Source organism: Electrona antarctica (assembly GCF_951216825.1).
Source record: "Electrona antarctica genome assembly, contig: scaffold_81, whole genome shotgun sequence".
Lineage (NCBI taxonomy): Eukaryota > Metazoa > Chordata > Actinopteri > Myctophiformes > Myctophidae > Electrona > Electrona antarctica.
Genome location: NW_027638136.1, coordinates 141,590 through 167,426, shown reverse-complemented (window position 1 = coordinate 167,426; position 25,837 = coordinate 141,590). Strand labels below are relative to the sequence as shown.

At 41.2% G+C, this 25,837-nt stretch overlaps 1 protein-coding gene across 5 annotated transcripts; it reads left to right on the top strand.

The window, feature by feature from the left end:
- LOC306918365 (uncharacterized protein) lies at nucleotides 1–25,837 on the top strand. Of its 5 annotated transcripts, XM_079531264.1 has the most exons (13): nucleotides 1–150; nucleotides 8,702–8,773; nucleotides 9,967–10,018; nucleotides 15,258–15,445; nucleotides 16,666–16,825; nucleotides 16,946–16,978; nucleotides 20,168–20,454; nucleotides 20,824–20,967; nucleotides 23,099–23,258; nucleotides 23,658–23,719; nucleotides 23,798–23,842; nucleotides 25,093–25,173; nucleotides 25,283–25,837. In XM_079531264.1, the coding sequence occupies exons 2-13, from the start codon at nucleotides 8,741–8,743 to the stop codon at nucleotides 25,520–25,522; spliced, it is 1,485 nt and encodes a 494-aa protein (XP_079387390.1). In that variant the 5' UTR covers nucleotides 1–150; nucleotides 8,702–8,740; the 3' UTR covers nucleotides 25,523–25,837. The 5 variants fall into 5 exon arrangements, with proteins under 5 accessions (XP_079387390.1, XP_079387392.1, XP_079387393.1 ...); XM_079531266.1 differs by lacking the exon at nucleotides 25,093–25,173 and having other exon boundaries at nucleotides 8,702–8,839; nucleotides 23,798–23,836; XM_079531267.1 differs by lacking the exons at nucleotides 23,798–23,842; nucleotides 25,093–25,173 and having other exon boundaries at nucleotides 8,702–8,839.

Below are 25,837 nucleotides of genomic sequence, written 5' to 3'. Positions count from 1 at the left end.
TGTGTACAGTCGAACCACACACTTGTTTTATTATTATTTACATTTACACAACAAAACAAGCTTCACTTCAGAGTTCAGACGTTGTTTTATTATTATTTACATTTACACAACAAAACAAGCTTCACTTCAGAGTTCAGACGTAACGTGTAGGTAAGGTATATATAAACTCTATGCTAGCATGCAGCCATGCATGCACTTTGTTTAAAGAATACTATCTTCCATTTATACAGAACAGCTCCATTCTGTAAATGGAAGAATGATCTGGTCTGGGTTTAACTTTTAAAAGTGGTGCCAAAACAGCACTCAGACTGACGCTTCTCTGTGTTATTGGAACAAGTCAGATCACTCAACTCCCATTGGCTGCATTAATGTGTTCACTGAACACATTCATGTTATATTAATGTATGTTTATTTAGCTTTGAAGCAGCATAATGTCATAATAATGTTGTCTCCACTCAACCATCATGTTTTGGTTTTATTGTGGCAGTGCTGCTAGCAGCTAGCACGGCATGCTAACGTTGTTTGGCTAGCAGCTAGCTAGCTCCGTTTGGAAGCGCATATCATTATTATATCTACGTTTAGCTCCGAGATGTTGGAGATCTCGGAGCTAAAGGTAGATACGGTAGCTCTGTTGTCTGAAGTCGTTAAGGAGACGCTAAAGGTAGAGGTTCCAAACTAAGGTTCCAAAGTACAAACGGCATGCTAACGTTGTTTAGCTAGCCGCTAGCACTGCTAGGATAGATTTAGAACAGTTGATAAGTTTGTAGAATGGTAGTACAATTCAGTGGAAGTACAGCTCAATACAACAACTACTGCTGAGGATAATAATAATAATAAAACATAAAAAGCACTAAGACTTGTTCACATCAGGCCAGGGTCCTCCATGGTGAGGAGCTATCGTGTCCATGGAAGCTAGCTGTTCAAGGCTGGAGTTTGTTAACAGTTAGCCCCGTATAGGTTCCAGGGACGGAGGGAACGGGGCTGGCTAACGGTTAGCCTGGTTAGCATAGAGAACTCTCTAACGCACTGGAGTGGACATGGGCTAGGCTAACTTAGCTTAGCTATCATGTCCATGGAAGCTGTTCGATGCTGGAGTTTGTTGCTAAAGAGAACTTGGCAGATTTAAACCCAACTATCTTAGCTCCGTCTGGAACCTCATATCTCTACGTTTAGCTTAGCTCCTTTCGGAACCCTACGTTAAAGTTTCTGACATTGTGATGACTTTAGGTCCAAAGGAGCTCAACCCGGGGGGTCCGGAGACGGGCTACGTTTAGCTCAGAGAAGAGCTCTTTCTCTCTTTAGCTCCGGAGATAAACGTAGATATGAGTTTCCAAACGGAGCTAACAATCCCTTTATTGATCGATTGATTGATTGAAAAATGTATTAACAGTTTGCAGAATTACAGTACATTTCAAGCACAAACTCAATACAAAGGCTGTTAACTGTGAATTACACTTGTTTCCAATAGGGTCGACAATGTTCAATTCATCAAAAAAATCTATGCTAGCAGGTGGCTAATGCTAGTAGATACAAGCTAGCCATCCTCTGAGTAGATGTCCAAGGATGATAATAAGGGTTAGGGTTATTGATCTAACATTATTCACTAAATGAACACAGACCATATCCACCCTGGTCTTACTGATCTGACATCAATCAGAAATGTAACAGAACCAGAATGTATAACTGTGTCAACTAACTACCTCTTGGGTCGGCAACCTTTTTAGCCTGAAGTGGCACTTTTTTTTTGGCAAATCGCCGCCATAGGGCACTGTTTTTCTGGCAAATCTAAGCTAGCAAATATAAGACTTCCGGGGGACGATCTCTTCAAAATAAGAGTACCCTCTAGAGTATTGAAAAAAAGATTCATTTGCACATTAAAACTATAAATTAAGCATTTAAACGATGCTATAGGACACACATTATGTTTCTGTGTAAAAATAAGTAATAAGTAATGTTTCTGTGTAAAGATAAGTAATTAAAAAGTTATCTAAATGGATAAATGCTATTCACTGGAGTGCATGGACTTTATAAAGTGGACACTGGACAAAAATCCCTGCTATGTATCGACTAGTGTGACATACGCACATGTCCGGGGAGACCTCCTCTACAACACCACACTGTCCGCTAAGCAGCAGAGGTGTAAAACAAAAATTGGCACACCATACAGCGAGGTGAAAGGTCAAAAAACATCCCATTTCCAGACTAAAGTGAACTAAAGTGGACACTGGACAAAAATCCCTGCTATGTATCGACTAGTGTGACATACGCACATGTCCGTGGAGACCTCCTCTACAACACCACACTGTCCGCTAAGCAGCAGAGGTGTAAAACAAAAATTGGCACGCCATACAGCGAGGTGAAAAATACAAAAATATCCCATTTCCAGACTAAAGTCAACTAAAGTGGACACTGGACAAAAATCCCTGCTATGTATCGACTAGTGTGACATACGCACATGTCCGTGGAGACCTCCTCTACAACACCACACTGTCCACTAAGCAGCAGAGGTGTAAAACAAAAATTGGCACGCCATACAGCGAGGTGAAAGATAAAAAAAATCCCATTTCCAGACTAAAGTGAACTAAAGTGGACACTGGAAAAAAATCCCTGCTATGTATCGACTAGTGTGACATACGCACATGTCCGTGGAGACCTCCTCTACAACACCACACTGTCCGCTAAGCAGCAGAGGTGTAAAACAAAAATTGGCACGCCATACAGCGAGGTGAAAGGTAAAAAAAACTCCCATTTCCAGACTAAAGTGAACTAAAGTGGACACTGGACAAAAATCCCTGCTATGTATCGACTAGTGTGACATACGCACATGTCCGTGGAGACCTCCTCTACAACACCACACTGTCCGCTAAGCAGCAGAGGTGTAAAAATGTAATTGGCACACCATACAGCGAGGTGAAAGGTAAAAAAATCTCCCATTTCCAGACTAAAGTGAACTAAAGTGGACACTGGACAAAAATCCCTGCTATGTATCGACTAGTGTGACATATGCACATGTCCGGGGAGACCTCCTCTACAACACCACACTGTCCGCTAAGCAGCAGAGGTGTAAAACAAAAATTGGCACGCCGGTACAGCGAGGTGAAAGATACAAAAATATCCCATTTCCAGACTAAAGTCAACTAAAGTGGACACTGGACAATTTTTGTTTTACACCTCTGCTGCTTAGCGGACAGTGTGGTGTTGTAGAGGAGGTCTCCCCGGACATGTGCATATGTCACACTAGTCGATACATAGCAGGGATTTTTGTCCAGTGTCCACTTTAGTTCACTTTAGTCTGGAAATGGGATATGTTTGACCTTTCACCTCGCTGTATGGTGTGCCAATTGAATTTTTACACCTCTGCTGCTTAGCGGACAGTGTGGTGTTGTAGAGGAGGTCTCCCCGGACATGTGCGTATGTCACACTATTCGATACATAGCAGGGATTTTTGTCCAGTGTCCACTTTAGTTCACTTTAGTCTGGAAATGGGATATTTTTTGACCATTCACCTCGCTGTATGGTGTGCCAATAAATTTTTTACACCTCTGCTGCTTAGCGGACAGTGTAGTGTTGTAGAGGAGGGCTCCCCGGACATGTGCGTATGTCACACTAGTCGATACATAGCAGGGATTTCTGTCCAGTGTCCACTTTAGTTGACTTTAGTCTGGAAATGGGACATTTCTTTACCTTTCACCTCGCTGTATGGTGTGCCAATTTTTGTTTTACACCTCTGCTGCTTAGCGGGCAGTGTGGTGTTGTAGAGGAGGTCTCCCCGGACATGTGCGTATGTCACACTAGTCGATACATAGCAGGGATTTTTGTCCAGTGTCCACTTTAGTTGACTTTAGTCTGGAAATGGGATATTTTTGACCTTTCACCTCGCTGTATGGCGTGCCAATTTTTGTTTTACACCTCTGCTGCTTAGCGGACAGTGTGGTGTTGTAGAGGAGGTCTCCCCGGACATGTGCATATGTCACACTAGTCGATACATAGCAGGGATTTTTGTCCAGTGTCCACTTTAGTTCACTTTAGTCTGGAATTGGGATATTTTTTTTACCTTTCACCTCGCTGTATGGCGTGCCAATTTTTGTTTTACACCTCTGCTGCTTAGCGGACAGTGTGGTGTTGTAGAGGAGGTCTCCCCGGACATGTGCATATGTCACACTAGTCGATACATAGCATGGACTTTTGTCCAGTGTCCACTTTAGTTCACTTTAGTCTGGAAATGGGATGTTTTTTTACCTTTCACCTCGCTGTATGGTGTGCCAATTGAATTTTTACACCTCTGCTGCTTAGCGGACAGTGTGGTGTTGTAGAGGAGGTCTCCCCGGACATGTGCGTATGTCACACTATTCGATACATAGCAGGGATTTTTGTCCAGTGTCCACTTTAGTTCACTTTAGTCTGGAAATGGGATATTTTTTGACCTTTCACCTCGCTGTATGGTGTGCCAATTTAATTTTTACACCTCTGCTGCTTAGCGGACAGTGTGGTGTTGTAGAGGAGGTCTCCATGGACATGTGCGTATGTCACACTATTCGATACATAGCAGGGATTTTTGTCCAGTGTCCACTTTAGTTCACTTTAGTCTGGAAATGGGATGTTCTTTACCTTTCACCTCGCTGTATGGTGTGCCAATTTAATTTTTTCACCTCTGCTGCTTAGCGGACAGTGTGGCTGCTTAGCGGACAGTGTGGTGTTGTAGAGAAGGTCTCCCCGGACATGTGCATATGTCACACTAGTCGATAAATAGCAGGGATTTTTGTCCAGTGTCCACTTTAGTTCACTTTAGTCTGGAAATGGGATATTTTTTTACCTTTCACCTCGCTGTATGGTGTGCCAATTGAATTTTTACACCTCTGCTGCTTAGCGGACAGTGTGGTGTTGTAGAGGAGGTCTCCCCGGACATGTGCGTATGTCACACTATTCGATACATAGCAGGGATTTTTGTCCAGTGTCCACTTTAGTTCACTTTAGTCTGGAAATGGGATGTTCTTTACCTTTCACCTCGCTGTATGGTGTGCCAATTTAATTTTTACACCTCTGCTGCTTAGCGGACAGTGTGGCTGCTTAGCGGACAGTGTGGTGTTGTAGAGGAGGTCTCCCCGGACATGTGCATATGTCACACTAGTCGATACATAGCAGGGATTTTTGTCCAGTGTCCACTTTAGTTCACTTTAGTCGGGAAATGGGATGGTTTTTGACCTTTCACCTCGCTGTATGGTGTGCCAATTGAATTTTTACACCTCTGCTGCTTAGCGGGCAGTGTGGTGTTGTAGAGGAGGTCTCCCCGGACATGTGCGTATGTCACACTAGTCGATACATAGCAGGGATTTTTGTCCAGTGTCCACTTTAGTCTGGAAATGGGATATCTTTTTACCTTTCACCTCGCTGTATGGCGTGCCAATTTTGTTTTACACCTCTGCTGCTTAGCGGACAGTGTGGTGTTGTAGAGGAGGTCTCCACGGACATGTGCGTATGTCACACTAGTCGATACATAGCAGGGATTTTTGTCCAGTGTCCACTTTAGTTGACTTTAGTCTGGAAATTGGATATTTTTGTATCTTTCACCTCGCTGTATGGCGTGCCAATTTTTGTTTTACACCTCTGCTGCTTAGCGGGCAGTGTGGTGTTGTAGAGGAGGTCTCCCCGGACATGTGCGTATGTCACACTAGTCGATACATAGCAGGGATTTTTGTCCAGTGTCCACTTTAGTTGACTTTAGTCTGGAAATGGGATATTTTTGTATCTTTCACCTCGCTGTATGGCGTGCCAATTTTTGTTGTACACCTCTGCTGTTTAGCGGACAGTGTGGTGTTGTAGAGGAGGTCTCCCCGGACATGTGCATATGTCACACTAGTCGATACATAGCAGGGATTCTTGTCCAGTGTCCACTTTAGTTCACTTTAGTCTGGAAATGGGATATTTTTTACCTTTCACCTCGCTGTATGGTGTGCCAATTGAATTTTTACACCTCTGCTGCTTAGCGGACAGTGTGGTGTTGTAGAGGAGGTCTCCATGGACATGTGCGTATGTCACACTATTCGATACATAGCAGGGATTTTTGTCCAGTGTCCACTTTAGTCTGGAAATGGGATGTTCTTTACCTTTCACCTCGCTGTATGGTGTGCCAATTTAATTTTTACACCTCTGCTGCTTAGCGGACAGTGTGGCTGCTTAGCGGACAGTGTGGTGTTGTAGAGGAGGTCTCCCCGGACATGTGCGTATGTCACACTAGTCGATACATAGCAGGGATTTTTGTCCAGTGTCCACTTTAGTTCACTTTAGTCTGGAAATGGGATGTTCTTTACCTTTCACCTCGCTGTATGGTGTGCCAATTTAATTTTTACACCTCTGCTGCTTAGCGGGCAGTGTGGTGTTGTAGAGGAGGTCTCCCCGGACATGTGCATATGTCACACTAGTCGATACATAGCAGGGATTTTTGTCCAGTGTCAATAATAATAATAATAATAGTAATAATAATACTAATAATGTAATGTAATAATTATTTAATTAACAACGCTTTTATTCTGAAAGCAACCGGATGTCTTACATTTGCTAGCTCTCAAACAGGAAGTTCTAGATTTGCCAAAAAGACGGAGCCGCATGAAGTGCTGCCATGTTTTTATTTCCTGATAGTCAGTGTGCCATGTCAACATCATGTTGAATTATGACACCACACCAAAATACAAGCAATTTCAACAGTTATTTTGTGTTATTTTGTCAGCAGATTTTATATTGTGTATGGAGAAATACAAATACAAACCCTATTTTTATTCTACAGAAGACAGCCATAAGTATAATAGATAGATCTGATTATTATGAACCAACCAATAAACTTTTTGTGAAATGTAATACTTGACATAGTAGCCCAAAAAACAGTTTTGTTGGCCTTCAAGGCATAACAGAAACTGCTTCCGGGCTGCATTCAGGAGCTGTTCCTGTGGGTCTGGAAGTTCCATTGATTCATTGATTGAATTGATTGAGTCGGTTCGACTCTGTAGAGCCTACAATGTGACGTCATTTGAGGTTCGGGGGGGGGGGGGCGGGTACCGTCCTAAAGTCGGCTCTTCGGTGCTACTGAAAATTTCTGACGAGCCGAACTCATTTCGGCACTACAGCGCCGAAACAGCGGTGAAATAGGAGTATGAATCGACCCTAAGCCATTCCAGCCTGTCAAAGTGGGCAGGGGTGAGGTGGGTTCGGGGGCTGAACTGTACTGTACTGTCACTGTACTGTACTGGCACACCCAAAATCATCAAATACTTTTAATATGTGCGTGTGTGTTTGTGTGTGTGTTAGCCACACACCCATAGCTCCGTAAGGGAGTGGTTGGACCACTAAAATAAAAAATCCATTATGAACTGAGGGGTATATTGATGTTTGAAATCACAACAGCAAGAACCAACATTAAACAAGAATTAATCACAGTGATATAATGGTCAGGTGAAAGAAGCGTCCGTTGTGTCTCCCCCCCCCCCCCCCCCCCTTTATTAGAATGATTATTATATTAGTAAACTGTATGCAGCCACGTTTGGTGTGAAGTTATATTGAGTGACGTTCTAACATTGCAAACGTGTCTTCCCCGTCAAGCCGTGAGTGTTACTGCGAGTCTTCACTGTCTCAGACAGACAGCCAATCACAAGGTTGTTGCCAGCAGAGTAATATAGTAAGAGAGTTGCGACACTAGCGTTGACTCCCATTGTAACAATGGAATGCTGATTCTATCTCAAGGGGATAGTTAGCCCATAGGCACCCGCTTTGCGGCGAGATCAAAGCGTGTCGCCACTGATGACTGACAGACAGTCAGTGTTGCCAACTCTTGTGAGAGAAATAAGCCAACCCGCCTCCAAAAACAAGCCCAAAACAAGCCAACTCTTGGCGAGGGAAATCTTCCCTCGAAAAACAAGACAAAACAAGCCCAATAATGTGGCCAAATAATACTAATAAATGAATATTTGATGCATTTATCATTATAAGTACTATGTGTGTCTATAATTATGAATGTTTTGGTCATTTATTTCACATAGTAGAGACACCAGACCCATTCTGTCCCTCAATGTGATTCACACTACCCCAAACCTATGGGTATTTATTTATTTAGTATATATACATCAAATAAATGTTGGCTTGTTTGATGTTCAAAACAAGCCAGCCCCCCAAAAACAACTCTGGGAAAAAAGCAAGCCAACATTGGCGGGAAACAAGCGGACGCAGTGCACCACCTTGTGGCTCCAACCGGCTCTGCACATGCCAACTGACTTGTTTTATTTGATGGCCTCCCTGCCCTGGCATCTGGCCTTTGTGCCCTAAAACAAATGGACAACAACAAATGCCATTGTGTCGAAATTCCAGCCCTGGTGTAGATAGCATAATTATTACAGGGTTTACACTGCATTACACTGTAATTCATCACTGTCATAGTGTGATTACTTACTGTAGGCTATACAGTGCTGCGTTGCTACTCGCCCATTGGGCCACACAGCTCTTTAGTGGACTGGTACCTGTCTGGGGAACCTGGGCTCTTAATGGGGAATGGGGAACCTGGGCTCTGTAGTGGACTGGTAACGTACCTGAATGGGGAACCTGGGTTCGCCCAATAGTAATACATCACTGTGATACTGTGGTTAGTAATACATCACACACACAATAAACCTCCTCACAGTTTGTGTCATATTTAATTCCTGCTCTTGTGTGTTTACAGGTTTACTCCTGTAAAGTCCCTAGACCTCTGATAAGAACGATGCAGCAACAATCTGAAGATTGGAGATCTCAGGTGAGTGTAAAGTCCATAGACCTGATAAGAACAACGCAGCAAAGCTCTGAAGGGTGGAGATCTCAGGTGACTAAACTGTCTTGATAATGTAATTGAACTAATGTGACAATTGAATTGAAAGTGAGATGACAGGAGGGTTATGGATTCACTAGTCTCGCGTAGCCAGACAACCATTCCACAATCTCTGAATGCTATAGAGTCTGGAAATAAACCTCCCCAAATCCGAGCAAGGAAGCTGCCAATTCCCTTCATGAAAATATATTTTAAAAATATACTTTTTTATTTCCATTTCTGCTAAGCAGCATCCTATATATGCTTAGATGATTTATATTTATATTACGATACATTTGCGTGACTGTAAAGACGAAACGGAAGTGGGGAGGGTATGCTCCAGACTGTATGACGGAAGCATTTATATTTTACTCATGATCAGAGCTTCCGTTGCTCCAGACTGTATGACGGAAGCATTTATATTTTACTCATGATCAGAGCTTCCGTTGCTCCAGACTGTATGACGGAAGCATTTATATTTTACTCATGATCAGAGCTTCCGTTGCTCCAGACTGTATGACGGAAGCATTTATATTTTACTCATGATCAGAGCTTCCGTTGCTCCAGACTGTATGACGGAAGCATTTATATTTTACTCATGATCAGAGCTTCCGTTGCTCCAGACTGTATGACGGAAGCATTTATATTTTACTCATGATCAGAGCTTCCGTTGCTCCAGACTGTATGACGGAAGCATTTATATTTGACTCATGATCAGAGCTTCCGTTGCTCCAGACTGTATGACGGAAGCATTTATATTTTACTCATGATCAGAGCTTCCGTTGCTCCAGACTGTATGACGGAAGCATTTATATTTTACTCATGATCAGAGCTTCCGTTGCTCCAGACTGTATGACGGAAGCATTTATATTTTACTCATGATCAGAGCTTCCGTTGCTCCAGACTGTATGACAGAAACATTTGAAAATTGCGAGAGGCAACAGTCTGGAAACGCGAGACTATGGATTCAGCCAATCGGGAAATAAGCAGTGTTTCTTTACTTAGATTAACTTTTCACTGTTGTAATTTGAAAGTTTCGTATTCCCCATTTAATTGTATGCTCATAACCTTTATGCTTGATTTTACTGCCTCATTATGTACACATGCTTATATGTAACATTATTTTTTTCTTAATTGTTCAGGCGGAGTTCAGCTCACTAGACTCACACATCTCGTATGACTCTGACATGCCCGGTAAGTGTAATCACATCTGACTTTTGATCATGAAATAGTGTAAATGATTCTCAAAGTGGAAGCAAAACAACCATAACCAGGTCCTATAAAACACCAGTTTACCACTCAGTCCTTTAAAACACCAGTTTACCACTCAGTCCTTTAAAACACCAGTTTACACTCAGTCCATTAAAACACCAGTTTACACTCAGTCCATTAAAACACCAGTTTACCACTCAGTCCTTTAAAACACCAGTTTACACTCAGTCCATTAAAACACCAGTTTACCACTCAGTCCATTAAAACACCAGTTTACCACTCAGTCCTTTAAAACACCAGTTTACACTCAGTCCTTTAAAACACCAGTTTACACTCAGTCCATTAAAACACCAGTTTACCACTCAGTCCTTTAAAACACCAGTTTACCACTCAGTCCTTTAAAACACCAGTTTACACTCAGTCCTTTAAAACACCAGTTTACACTCAGTCCATTAAAACACCAGTTTACACTCAGTCCATTAAAACACCAGTTTACCACTCAGGGCCCTATTAAGCAAGTGGAATCTAATTACATATAATTTTACAGTTTTTAAGACGTGGGGGCGGGTGCAATGTCATATTACAATTATGGGCCAGGTAAGAAGCGCTTTCGACACCCCGTGGTGTGAGCAAAACGGCCTTGAATTAGTCATGGGAGTGTTTAAGGGAGTTTTGAGGCTTACCCAATGAACATGTCCGTACTATTCTCTTTACGACACCAGCTGATGATGCGCCCTTTTCGGCAAGTGGTATTACATTTCTGCAGACTGGCACCATAGACATGACATGACTTTGTCACATTTGGGTTAATTATTCATATTGCACTGCATGCTGTCACCTTTATGCCTCCAAAGAACAGATCCACAAGCTGTCACAGCCATGATGTGCATAGCTTGTAGGCCTATGTCTCTATTTTGTTAAGTAACTTGCAGTTTTCATTGGAAAGTCATTACAGCGGCGCAGCCATATGCTAAGGGAGGGATATATACGCACATCGTCACTTAATTTGTTTCTGTTCTAAGCATGAAAAACAGCTGTAAAAATCTTTATTCTAGTTGATTTGATTCATAAATGAATAACTAAGACTTTGAAATGGCACCTACCTATACCTTTCAGATCGGAATGGAACTGCGAGTAGATACGCAGCATTGGCTGGCAAATTGGCAATCCATGCGTAATGTTCCCGGAATCGTCTAACCCCCGAACATACAAGTTCGTTTGATATTGTTTAATTCGATGAAAATAGAACCATGTACCATACAGCGAATGAAAGCAAGATTCCTAAGGAATATGGGGATTTTTACATTTTAAAAAACGGTTGAGAAATGAGAGAACCATGAGTGTTTATAATATCAAATATTATAAGAATAATATGAAAGACAAACGGGCTGTGAAGAGCTCAGCTCACCATCCCGACAAGGAGGAAATATAGCCTATAGTGCATGCACGTATATGCACTGACTGTTGCACACACGCTCTTTATTTGTTTCTATTGAAAAACACCAGTAAAATAACGTTTATTTTATTTTATTTCATTCGAGTCACGACGAAGGAATGAGTTGAAATGCCATACGTGCGCCATGCGTATTGCTGCGGCCCCAATGTTATGGTCTTCGCTCGTAGCATTTTATTGAAGAAGAATTGAGTCGGGTGTGATACAGCGTATGAAAGCAAACTTCCCAGTGATTATGGAGATGTTTTAATTTTTAAAAAAGGTTTAGAAATGAGCGATATATGACCCTTTATAATCTCAACGAGAAAGCCATAAAGCTCGCTGTTGCCATGTCTCATAGAAACAAGTAAATAGGTCTATAAACATACTCCCAAAAGAATCGCATATAACAGGGGTCTACAACCTATTTTAAATGAAGTGCCATGTTTTTATTTTCTAGATAGTGAGTCTGCCATATCAAGATTCCTTTTAATGACACCACATTAAAATTTCCAGCATATTTTGATTGTCCACAAATATAAAGTTCTTCCTTCTTTTTACATATTTTCTTGCACATTGTTATAATGATCATTATAAATATATATCCCCCTGCAGTCAGAGTTCATTGTTTTAATGAATGAATGTGATGCATTGTGAGCTGGTAGATCTGCTATTTTCAAAAGTAATCTTTGAAAAAAGTGACAATAAGAATATTTTTGAAAAATGTTATTGAAACATTTAAAAACACAAATCTGTCATGGGGGTCACTGGCTTAGTTGGGAAAATGCATTCATCTGGGGGTCCTTGACATGGGAATGTCGCTGTGTGAGGATCACTGGTTTAAACAACATTAGGAGAAAAGCCCAAATAAGCACTTTAGAAACAAGAAAAGCAACCACAACTACCAATATTTACAAGCAACTTTGCAGAAAAAGAAGCCGCTTATAATAAAAAGCAAACAGACATGGCAACACTCCAGCAGCACTCCAGAGCCGCTCAAGTGTAAAATCAAACAGTGCTTTTTGCTTTTAAGACGTGGTCAGACCCAGGCGGAATCGGTATGCGCTGAGTGTTTTTAGGTCAAGGGGCTTAATACCAATTAGCGCAAAGCGAAAATAATTAACATATGGACACTCCCCCAATGCTAAATTATGCAGGAACGTGGTATTCCATATGAGTGAGCGCTCACCACGGCTTCCATAATACGAAAAGGCGCAGAGCGAGGGCGAAATCTGTATTACCGCATGGGTTTTTCGTCTTGCTTAATAGGGCCCTCAGTCCTTTAAAACACCAGTTTACCACTCAGTCCATTAAAACACCAGTTTACCACTCAGTCCTTTAAAACACCAGTTTACCACTCAGTCCTTTAAAACACCAGTTTACCACTCAGTCCTTTAAAACACCAGTTTACCACTCAGTCCATTAAAATACCAGTTTACACTCAGTCCATTAAAACACCAGTTTACCACTCAGTCCTTTAAAACACCAGTTTACCACTCAGTCCTTTAAAACAGTTTACCACTCAGTCCTTTAAAACACCAGTTTACCACTCAGTCCTTTAAAACACCAGTTTACCACTCAGTCTTTTAAAACACCAGTTTACCACTCAGTCCTTTAAAACACCAGTTTACCACTCAGTCCTTTAAAACACCAGTTTACACTCAGTCCTTTAAAACACCAGTTTACACTCAGTCCTTTAAAACACCAGTTTACACTCAGTCCATTAAAACACCAGTTTACACTCAGTCCATTAAAACACCAGTTTACCACTCAGTCCATTAAAACACCAGTTTACACTCAGTCCATTAAAACACCAGTTTACACTCAGTCCTTTAAAACACCAGTTTACCACTCAGTCCATTAAAACACCAGTTTACACTCAGTCCATTAAAACACCAGTTTACCACTCAGTCCTTTAAAACACCAGTTTACCACTCAGTCCTTTAAAACACCAGTTTACCACTCAGTCCTTTAAAACACCAGTTTACACTCAGTCCATTAAAACACCAGTTTACCACTCAGTCCATTAAAACACCAGTTTACTACTCAGTCCTTTAAAACACCAGTTTACTACTCAGTCCTTTAAAACACCAGTTTACACTCAGTACATTAAAACACCAGTTTACCACTCAGTCCTTTAAAACACCAGTTTACTACTCCGTCCTTTAAAACAGTTTACCACTCAGTCCTTTAAAACACCAGTTTACCACTCAGTCCTTTAAAACACCAGTTTACACTCAGTCCATTAAAACACCAGTTTACCACTCAGTCCATTAAAACACCAGTTTACCACTCAGTCCTTTAAAACACCAGTTTACCACTCAGTCCATTAAAACACCAGTTTACCACTCAGTCCTTTAAAACACCAGTTTACACTCAGTCCTTTAAAACACCAGTTTACCACTCAGTCCATTAAAACACCAGTTTACCACTCAGTCCTTTAAAACACCAGTTTACCACTCAGTCCTTTAAAACACCAGTTTACACTCAGTCCATTAAAACACCAGTTTACACTCAGTCCATTAAAACACCAGTTTACACTCAGTCCTTTAAAACACCAGTTTACACTCAGTACATTAAAACACCAGTTTACCACTCAGTCCATTAAAACACCAGTTTACCACTCAGTCCTTTAAAACACCAGTTTACCACTCAGTCCTTTAAAACAGTTTACCACTCAGTCCTTTAAAACAGTTTACCAGATGCATGGGGTATTTTAAAACAGCAGTTTACCAGCTTGACAGGCTGGAATGGCTTAGGGTCGACGACAGAGTACAGCATCTTGCAATGGGTCTGGTCCACAAGATTCGATACACCACCAAGATACCCATGTATTGTACCTGTCTAAATACTTCCTTAATGTTAACGAAGTCCACACACACAACACCAGAGGGAGTGCAACAAACCATGTGCAACCCAGATTCGGCACAAACAAGGGACTAAATTATTTCCGCTCCTATGCCACCAAAATGTGGAACGCCCTACCAACAGTCATTAAGACAAGAATCCCTTGACTCCTTCAAAACCGCTCTCAAAGGGCACCTACGGACGGCTGCAATTCGAAACTGGCCTCCGTAAAATCTGAACCCACCACCCACCCCTTTTTCCCCTCACTGTATATGTTTCTTTTCCCTTTTTACCTCCTTTATGATGAATTCCAGTTCTCATTTTGTTTTTGGCTATATAGATTATAGAAGTGTCTATTTGTATGTCTCTAAGGGCAGTATTATGCGTGTCTTAAGTACCAGGTCTTATGACTTAACTTAAGACCTGGAGGCGTGGTCAATGCTGTTTGGCCACTCAGAATAGCCAAATGGCATTGATCACGCCTCCAGGTCTTAAGTTAAGTAATAAGACCTGGTACTTAAGACACACATAATACTGCCCTAAATGTTTTGATGAATTGAACAAGGTGGACCCTATTATAAATAAGTGTAATGCTTTATTGGGTCGTCCACTCACAGTTAACAGTCTTTGTATTGAGTTGTGCTTGAAATGTACTGTAATTCTGCAAACTGTTAATAAATATTTCAATCAATCAATCAATCAATCAATCAACCAATCAATCAATCAGATGCATGGGGTATTTTAAAACACCAGTTTACCATATGCATGGGGTATTTTAAAACACCAGTTTACCATATGCATGGGGTATTTTAAAACACCAGTTTACCATATGCATGGGGTATTTGTTTAAGTAGCAGAAGTGCTGTCAATTCTTTGTTTTCTTCCATTGACTCTTGTTTCGCCATGCAGCTGTTTTCATGTGCCATATGTTGTCTTCCTCAGAGACAGACAGCCAGTCTTCTCAGGAGGAGACAGACAGCCATTCTTCACAGGAGGAGACAAATAGGCTGTCCTCACATATGGAGACAGACAGCCAGTCCTCACAGATGGAGACAGACAGGCTGTCCTCAGGGGAGACAGCCAGGCTGTCCTCAGGGATGAAGGACTCTCCAGAGATCAAAGCCTCTCAGGTATGGAGAACTCCACCCGTTTATCTTTGCTGACTCACAATGTCAACAATGCAATAAAATAGGCCAAGATATGACTGACCAGGACTGGGCATTAAGATACGACTGACCAGGACTGGGCATTAAGATATGACTGACCAGGACTGGGCAATAAGATACGACTGACCAGGACTGGGCAATAAGATACAACTGACCAGGACTGGGCAATAAGATACAACTGACCAGGACTGGGCAATAAGATACAACTGACCAGGACTGGGCAATAAGATACGACTGACCAGGACTGGGCAATAAGATACGACTGACCAGGACTGGGCAATAAGATACGACTGACCAGGACTGGCCAATAAGATACGACTGACCAGGACTGGGCAATAAGATACGACTGACCAGGACTGGGCATTAAGATATGACTGACCAGGACTGGGCAATAAGATACGACTGACCAGGACTGGGCAATAAGATACGACTGACCAGGACTGAGCATTAAGAAATGACTGACCAGGACTGGGCAATAAGATACGACTGACCAGGACTGGGCAATAAGATACAACTGACCAGGACTGGGCAATAAGATACGACTGACCAGGACTGGGCAATAAGATACGACTGACCAGGACTGGCCAATAAGATACGACTGACCAGGACTGGGAAATAAGATACGACTGACCAGGACTGGCCAATAAAATAATCCTTTGGCTGTCCCCACTCTCCCCTGTGACCTTGTACAGTATACAAGAGGTTTTTCATGGCATTTGGAGCAGGCGGACAAAATGTTTACGTGTGTGTGTGTGTGTGTGTGTGTGTGTGTGTGTGTGTGTGTGTGTGTGTGTGTGTGTGTGTGTGTGTGTGTGTGTGTGTGTGTGTGTGTGTGTGTGTGTGTGTGTGTGTGTGTGTGTGTGTGTGTGTGTGTGTGTGTGTGTGTGAGTGAGAGAGAGAGAGTGCAGGACAGAGTGAAAGCGAGGTTCATGGTTCAATAAACATCAAATGTCAATTATGTACTAAAACTATACAAAAAATTCTAGTCCGCAAAGAAGTGCGGAATTTTGAAATGGAAATTGTGTAGGAACTCTGCACGCATATTCAGAAAAGCACTGACGCCTATTAATGATTCACTTAAAACAACTTGTACTTTTTACTTTGGCAATGTATGTTTTCTCATTTCAATAAAGCCCTTTGATTTGAATTGAATCAAACAAGTGTCCTTGTTGTGTTGTCTTTAGGCAGTAAGTGTTCCCGTGCCGCCCAACACAGCTGTGGGACCTAGAACTAGAACTAGACATGTCAGCAGATCACTAGAAGATACAAAGTATGTTAAAACATTCTTCTACAAACAACGTCTGGGCAGCGAAACTTCCACCATGGAGTTCAAACAAGGACTTGGTAAGGATACACTCTTTATATATAACATCATTCATTAAAACTTTTGGCAAAATATAAACTTAGTTTTACTTAAATTCAGTGATAGTTTATTTTTTATCAAACCTTCTCCACCGCATTCAGGAGATCCTCCAAAGTCTCTCAAGATCAATACAGGTTGGTATTGTCTGCAAAAAGGACATATTATATTTTAACAGGGTAGACACTTTGCAAATATTATTCATTAAATTAATAGCTTTTTACCAAGTACAGAACCTTGCGGGACTCCATATGTTACCTTATTAGCCTAGTCGATGTTATTTAATTGTTTCGGTCGGCAAGGTAACTCTTGCACCATATTATATCTCTCCAGCTTATGTAATAACAAGCTGGGATGTATCATATCTCCATCTTATTTAATAAACTGGATGTATCATATCTCCATCTTATTTAATAAACTGGATGTATCATATCTCCAGTTTATTTAATAAACTGGCATGTATCATATCTCCATCTTATTTAATAAACTGGGATGTATCATATCTCCAGTTTATTTAATAAACTGGGATGTATCATATCTCCATCTTATTTAATAAACTGCGATGTATCATATCTCCAGTTTATTTAATAAACTGGATGTATCATATCTCCATCTTATTTAATAAACTGGGATGTATCATATCTCCATCTTATTTAATAAACTGGATGTATCATATCTCCATCTTATTTAATAAACTGGGATGTATCATATCTCCATCTTATTTAATAAACTGGGATGTATCATATCTCCATCTTATTTAATAAACTGGATGTATCATATCTCCATATTTTTTAATAAACTGGATGTATCATATCTCCAGTTTATTTAATAAACTGGATGTATCATATCTCCATCTTATTTAATAAACTGGGATGTATCATATCTCCATCTTATTTAATAAACTGGGATGTATCATATCTCCAGTTTATTTAATAAACTGGGATGTATCATATCTCCAGTTTATTTAATAAACTGGGATGTATCATATCTCCAGTTTATTTAATAAACTGGATGTATCATATCTCCAGTTTATTTAATAAACTGGGATGTATCATATCTCCAGTTTATTTAATAAACTGGATGTATCATATCTCCAGTTTATTTAATAAACTGGGATGTATCATATCTCCAGTTTATTTAATAAACTGGATGTATCATATCTCCAGTTTATTTAATAAACTGGATGTATCATATCTCCAGTTTATTTAATAAACTGGGATGTATCATATCTCCAGTTTATTTAATAAACTGGGATGTATCATATCTCCAGTTTATTTCATAAACTGGGATGTATCATATCTCCAGTTTATTTAATAAACTGGGATGTATCATATCTCCAGTTTATTTAATAAACTGGAGATATGATACATCCCAGTTTATTTAATAAACTGGGATGTATCATATCTCCATCTTATTTAATAAACTGGGATGTATCATATCTCCAGTTTATTTAATAAACTGGAGATATGATACATCCCAGTTTATTTAATAAACTGGGATGTATCATATCTCCAGTTTATTTAATAAACTGGGATGTATCATATCTCCAGTTTATTTAATAAACTGGGATGTATCATATCTCCAGTTTATTTAATAAACTGGGATGTATCATATCTCCAGTTTATTTAATAAACTGGGATGTATCATATCTCCAGTTTATTTAATAAACTGGATATGATACATCCAGTTTATTAAATAAACTGGAGATATGATACATCCCAGTTTATTAAATAAACTGGAGATATGATACATCCCAGTTTATTAAATAAGATGGAGATATGATACATCCCAGTTTATTAAATAAGATGGAGATATGATACATCCCAGTTTATTAAATAAACTGGAGATATGATACATCCCAGTTTATTAAATAAGATGGAGATATGATACATCCCAGTTTATTAAATAAGATGGAGATATGATACATCCCAGTTTATTAAATAAGATGGAGATATGATACATCCCAGTTTATTAAATAAGATGGAGATATGATACATCCCAGTTTATTAAAAAATATGGAGATATGATACATCCCAGTTTATTAAATAAACTGGAGATATGATACATCCAGTTTATTAAATAAACTGGAGATATGATACATCCAGTTTATTAAATAAACTGGAGATATGATACATCCAGTTTATTAAATAAACTGGAGATATGATACATCCCAGTTTATTAAATAAACTGGAGATATGATACATCCCAGTTTATTAAATAAACTGGAGATATGATACATCCCAGTTTATTAAATAAACTGGAGATATGATACATCCCAGTTTATTAAATAAACTGGAGATATGATACATCCCAGTTTATTAAATAAACTGGAGATATGATACATCCCAGTTTATTTAATAAACTGGGATGTATCATATCTCCATCTTATTTAATAAACTGGGATGTATCATATCTCCAGTTTATTTAATAAACTGGAGATATGATACATCCCAGTTTATTTAATAAACTGGGATGTATCATATCTCCAGTTTATTTAATAAACTGGGATGTATCATATCTCCAGTTTATTTAATAAACTGGGATGTATCATATCTCCAGTTTATTTAATAAACTGGGATGTATCATATCTCCAGTTTATTTAATAAACTGGATGTATCATATCTCCAGTTTATTTAATAAACTGGGATGTATCATATCTCCAGTTTATTTAATAAACTGGATGTATCATATCTCCAGTTTATTTAATAAACTGGATGTATCATATCTCCAGTTTATTTAATAAACTGGGATGTATCATATCTCCAGTTTATTTAATAAACTGGGATGTATCATATCTCCAGTTTATTTAATAAACTGGGATGTATCATATCTCCAGTTTATTTAATAAACTGGGATGTATCATATCTCCAGTTTATTTAATAAACTGGGATGTATCATATCTCCAGTTTATTTAATAAACTGGAGATATGATACATCCCAGTTTATTTAATAAACTGGGATGTATCATATCTCCATCTTATTTAATAAACTGGGATGTATCATATCTCCATCTTATTTAATAAACTGGGATGTATCATATCTCCAGTTTATTTAATAAACTGGGATGTATCATATCTCCATCTTATTTAATAAACTGGGATGTATCCAAAGCTCAAACACTCCTACCGTATATTTTCTCTCCTCTATTGCTGTTGAGATTTCTTCCACCAGTTCCGTCACAGCCATCGAGGTGGACCTATTCTCTCTAAATCCATACTGGTGGTTATAATAATTATTATTTATGAAGCGCTTTTCAGAACAAAGTCACAAAGTGCTTTACATTGAATATAAAATGCAGTACAATCTTTTTTCCTCTGTCTGTAAAGGAGAGTATAAAGGAACGTTTGTGGACAACTTGCGTAAGTACGCCACTGCCTTCCTGAACAACGAGGGCGGGACGCTGATGATTGGGGTGGATGACAGCGGCCAGGTGCTGGGGAACAAGATCAACTTCCATCAGCAGGACAAATATCAACAGACAGCAGATTCAGTTTTTATGAACTTCAAGCCTCGTGTCTGGCCTGGCAGCAACTACTGTGTGGCGTTTGTGCCTGTCGTAGCTGGAGTGGAGGAGATCCCACCCGGGGAAACACCAGATCTTAAAGACCTCATGGTTAGGGACGATATGAATAGTACACATCACGGTTATTGTGGCAAACATTATTGCGATAACGGTATTATCATAATAATCTAAATTATGCTTAAAGCTTAGAATGACACTTTTGTTGTTAACCACTTGAAACCCCAACATCCATAAAAATAGCCGATCTACAAGCTCACAAAGCTTTGGTATTTGCTATTTTTGGCCAATCAATTTGTGTAGAGTGATAAATGCTGTAAGTGGTACTGAATTTTGCAGCTCAACAAAAGCTAATGTAGTTTCTAGTGTATGACAGAGGACAATTTCACGATAAATTACAATTCCACGATACAATTATTGTGTTTTTATCACGATAATGACGATTCTCATCCTGTCCTCAAGGTGCTGTGCATCACCTTCAAACGCCCTGCGGGCTGCAGAGAGCTCTACCGGACACTGCGGACAGAGCAGGGAAAGGCGTTTATCAGAGGCAATGGAAGTGTGCAGCAAATGACTACGGATGCCATCCATGACTGGTATAAACAGGTAAGACAATTTAAAATGTAGGCATTCAGCAGACGCTCTTAATCCAGAGCGATTTACAGTAAGCAAGAACCAAAACAGGGCAATGCATCACATACATAAAATGTGTCATCATGAATCATAAGAGCTAAGAACCTAACAATGGAATATCTATATAATGAAACTATGCATACAGTATAATTACTATATAGTGCTACAGTATGTCTACATAAAATGCTATCGAGGTTAAGTTTGCATACGCCTGTAAAGTCGTCGAAGAGGTGGGTTTTCAGACTATGGCGGAAGATTGGACTCTTTCTCACCCAGGAGTAAGCCCAGCTCCTAATCCACACATCAGTAATGTCTAAACGTAACTATTGTAACTCCCTCCTTACTGGCCTACACACTAAAGCCTCTCCAACTGATCCAGAATGCCGCAGCTAGCTTGATCTTCAACCAGCCAACATTCTCACATGTCTCCCCCCTTCTCCGCTCCCTCCATTGGCTACCGGTTGCTGCCCGCACAGAGTACAAAACTCTGATGTTGGCATTCAAAGCAACCCCATATGTTCAAAGTCTGATCAGACTCTACAACCCACCCTGCTCGCTCAGATCAGCCAACGCAGGGAAGCTGGAAGTATATATAAGTTATATACGTTTATGCTATGAGAATCAGCCTTAAAATAAATACTTTTTCAAGACATACTCAAGAGAAGACCTCACTTAGTGTGTCCACCCTAGAGTCTGCCACGGTCGAGGCAGATGGCCGTCCGCCCTAGAGTCTGACACGGTCGAGGCAGATGGCCGTCCACCCTAGAGTCTGCCACGGTCGAGGCAGATGGCCGTCCGCCCTAGAGTCTGCCACGGTCGAGGCAGATGGCCTCCCACCCTAGAGTCTGCCACGGTCGAGGCGGATGGCCGTCCACCCTAGAGTCTGCCACGGTCGAGGCAGATGGCCGTCCACCCTAGAGTCTGCCACGGTCGAGGCAGATGGCCGTCCACCCTAGAGTCTGCCACGGTCGAGGCAGATGGCCTCCCACCCTAGAGTCTGACACGGTGGAGGCAGATGGCCGTCCACCCTAGAGTCTGCCACGGTGGAGGCAGATGGCCTCCCACCCTAGAGTCTGCCACGGTCGAGGCAGATGGCCGTCCACCCTAGAGTCTGCCACGGTCGAGGCAGATGGCCGTCCGCCCTAGAGTCTGCCACGGTGGAGGCAGATGGCCTCCCACCCTAGAGTCTGACACGGTGGAGGCAGATGGCCTCCCACCCTAGAGTCTGCCACGGTCGAGGCAGATGGCCTCCCACCCTAGAGTCTGCCACGGTGGAGGCAGATGGCCTCCCACCCTAGAGTCTGCCACGGTGGAGGCAGATGGCCTCCCACCCTAGAGTCTGCCACGGTCGAGGCAGATGGCCTCCCACCCTAGAGTCTGCCACGGTGGAGGCAGATGGCCGTCCACCCTAGAGTCTGCCACGGTCGAGGCAGATGGCCGTCCACCCTAGAGTCTGACACGGTGGAGGCAGATGGCCTCCCACCCTAGAGTCTGACACGGTGGAGGCAGATGGCCGTCCACCCTAGAGTCTGCCACGGTCGAGGCAGATGGCCGTCCACCCTAGAGTCTGCCACGGTCGAGGCAGATGGCCGTCCACCCTAGAGTCTGCCACGGTCGAGGCAGATGGCCTCCCACCCTAGAGTCTTGGTCTGCTTGGCATTCGTTACCACTATCACAAAATGTCTTGCTCAGGGTGATATCTCTGTCTGTCTCTGCTCTAGGATCCGCCGGGAGAAACTAGACACAGCTGCGCGACATGAGACTAATTAATTAGAGCGACAGAGAGAGAGAGGAGTGTGTGTGCGTGTGTGCGCGTCAATTTAACAAAGGTGCAGACGATCAGTAATCAGCAGAGAGAGACCGACGTTTACGCTACTCTATGCCGAATTGAAGTGGACTCGGTCCCAGACTTTTTTTTCTCCCTGGAAATAAAAACGTCTTGGTTTCCGAGGCTACATGTAAAGTGTCTTGAGACAACTTGTGGTGATTTGACACTTTAATAAAATTGAATTGAATTGACACCAAATTCCCTCACTGGCAGATTGTTGTTGTTCAGGTGCCATTATACCCATCATCTAGTCAATGAGTCCTTATCTGTTTACAGAAGTGGACAGATGAAGTGGAGAAGTTGGCCAAAGAAAATGATGAGCAGAAAAGGGTCATCATGGACCTCCAGACCAAGCAGAATAGTTCTCCCACTCATCAGAAAAGGAAGATGACAGCACCAGCCTCGGAGGAGGCTGACAAGAAGAGTCCAAGGCTCGGTAAGGACTAAAGGAGACGTTCTGCATGTAGACTGGACTCCTCTTTGGACCACCAAGCTAATGTATAGTGTATTTATGTAATATTAAAGTATAATATTTGTTTCAATCAAGTTGAATCAAATTGAAGGGAAATTCACGTGTTGTTAGGACAGTTGCAAGTAAGAGTAGAGAGATATAATAAGAATGAGACTCTAAAACAAATATGTACATTTAGAGTCTAAACACCAGACAACTGCACTTGGTTTGACCCTGGTTTGACCACCGAGTTCACTCATAATTGTAACTATATTCTATTCTATCGAATAAGTACAAATTTAGAATCTATCACATGTTAATATGCATGAATATACACTATTATTTGTACATGTGTATACATATTTTCCCTCTCTGTCTGTAAAGGAAAAAATGGCAGTATGGCAGTGGCTGTGATGGAGAAGAATGAAGATGATGAAGACCGCAAGGTGCCTGGGAGGAAAGGGATGGATGACCTCAAGGACAAGGTGCCTGTGAGGAAAGGGATGGATGACCTCAAGGTCAAGGTGCCTGTGAGGAAAGGGATGGATGACCTCAAGGTCAAGGTGCCTGTGAGGAGGAGGAGGATGGATGACCTCAAGGTCAAGTGTCAGATAGGAGAGTGTAGAGCTCTAGACCCTCATGGTGTCAGATAGGAGAGTGTAGAGCTCTAGATCCTATAGTGATGTTAGATAGGAGAGTGTAGAGCTCTAGACCCTCATGGTGTCAGATAGGAGAGTGTAGAGCTCTAGATCCTATAGTGATGTTAGATAGGAGAGTGTAGAGCTCTAGACCCTCATGGTGTCAGATAGGAGAGTAGAGCTCTAGATCCTATAGTGATGTTAGATAGGAGAGTGTAGAGCTCTAGACCCTCATGGTGTCAGATAGGAGAGTAGAGCTCTAGATCCTATAGTGATGTTAGATAGGAGAGTGTAGAGCTCTAGACCCTCATGGTGTCAGATAGGAGAGTAGAGCTCTAGATCCTATAGTGATGTTAGATAGGAGAGTGTAGAGCTCTAGACCCTCATGGTGTCAGATAGGAGAGTGTAGAGGGCAGAGTTGGTGTCGGCTAGAGTCAATGCACAATCTATGTAAAGGTGTGTGTATGTGTGTGAATGGGTGAATGTAATGCACAATCTATGTAAAGGTGTGTGTATGTGTGTGAATGGGTGAATGTAATGCACAATCTATGTAAAGGTGTGTGAATGTGTGAATGGGTGAATGTAATGCACAATCTATGTAAAGGTGTGTGAATGGGTGAATGTAATGCACAATCTATGTAAAGGTGTGTGTATGTGTGTGTGAATGGGTGAATGTAATGCACAATCTATGTAAAGGTGTGTGTATGTGTGTGTGAATGGGTGAATGTAATGCACAATCTATGTAAAGGTGTGTGTATGTGTGTGTGAATGGGTGAATGTAATGCACAATCTATGTAAAGGTGTGTGAATGTGTGTGAATGGGTGAATGTAATGCACAATCTATGTAAAAGTGTGTGTATGTGTGTGTGTGTGAATGGGTGAATGTAATGCACAATCTATGTAAAGGTGTGTGAATGTGTGAATGTAATGCACAATCTATGTAAAGGTGTGTGTATGTGTGTGTGAATGGGTGAATGTGCAATCTATGTAAAGCGCCTTGGATAATGGCGCTATATAAATGCACCGTTTAAGTGGTACTGAATTTTGAAGCTCACAAAACCTAATCTAGTTTATAGTGTATGAAGTGTCGACAATTTCACGATCAATTAAAATCTCCACAATACAATTATTGTGAGTGTTTTTATCACGATAATAACGATTATCACCCTGTCCTGCTCAAGGTGCTGGGAGAGGTGTATATAAAACGTGATGGAAGTGCGCAGAAAATGACAAATGATGAAATCGATGACTTGTATGAACGGGTACGACTCCTGCAGTCTGCAGACACCCTAGACCTCACTCTCGCAGAATGGAAGGAATGGTATCAAACACTAATTGATCAATTAATGACTGCATGTTGTCTCTGTGCAGACATGGAGCGAAGAGGAGGGCCAGAAGAGACTGCGCAGGAAGCAGAGCTCACAGCATCGACGTCCCCTTCAGTTTCTGGCTTCAGGGAACACCGTGATGAAGGAGAACACCGTGAGGCCGATGAAGGAGAAGACGGGGAGGATCCCGTCTCTGAGGAGCAGTGTGGGGGAACGAGGAGGTGCAGAAAACAGCTCTGTGGGGAGACCTCAACGCAAGGAGTCAGACAGAGCTTTGATTTGATCTTTATTTATCTTGAACAAATAGTTTCAAATCAGTTTTCTAACTATGTTTACATCTTGGCTTGAACGACCTGGTCCTTATGAGTTATCGATATTTTCATGAATGGGAGATAAATATATTTTTATACCTGTCAATCAATGCACCTGTCAATCAATGCACAAGATGAAGGGCCTGTTTTATTGCAAAATAAATGTGATGGCTTTTTATTATCTTATATGGTTGTTTTATATCGTTTTATATCGTTCACACTTAAAAGGATCAATGTTTTAAGTGAAAATAAGGTTCAGGTTGTGAAAGAGTTTGGGTGATCAAAAG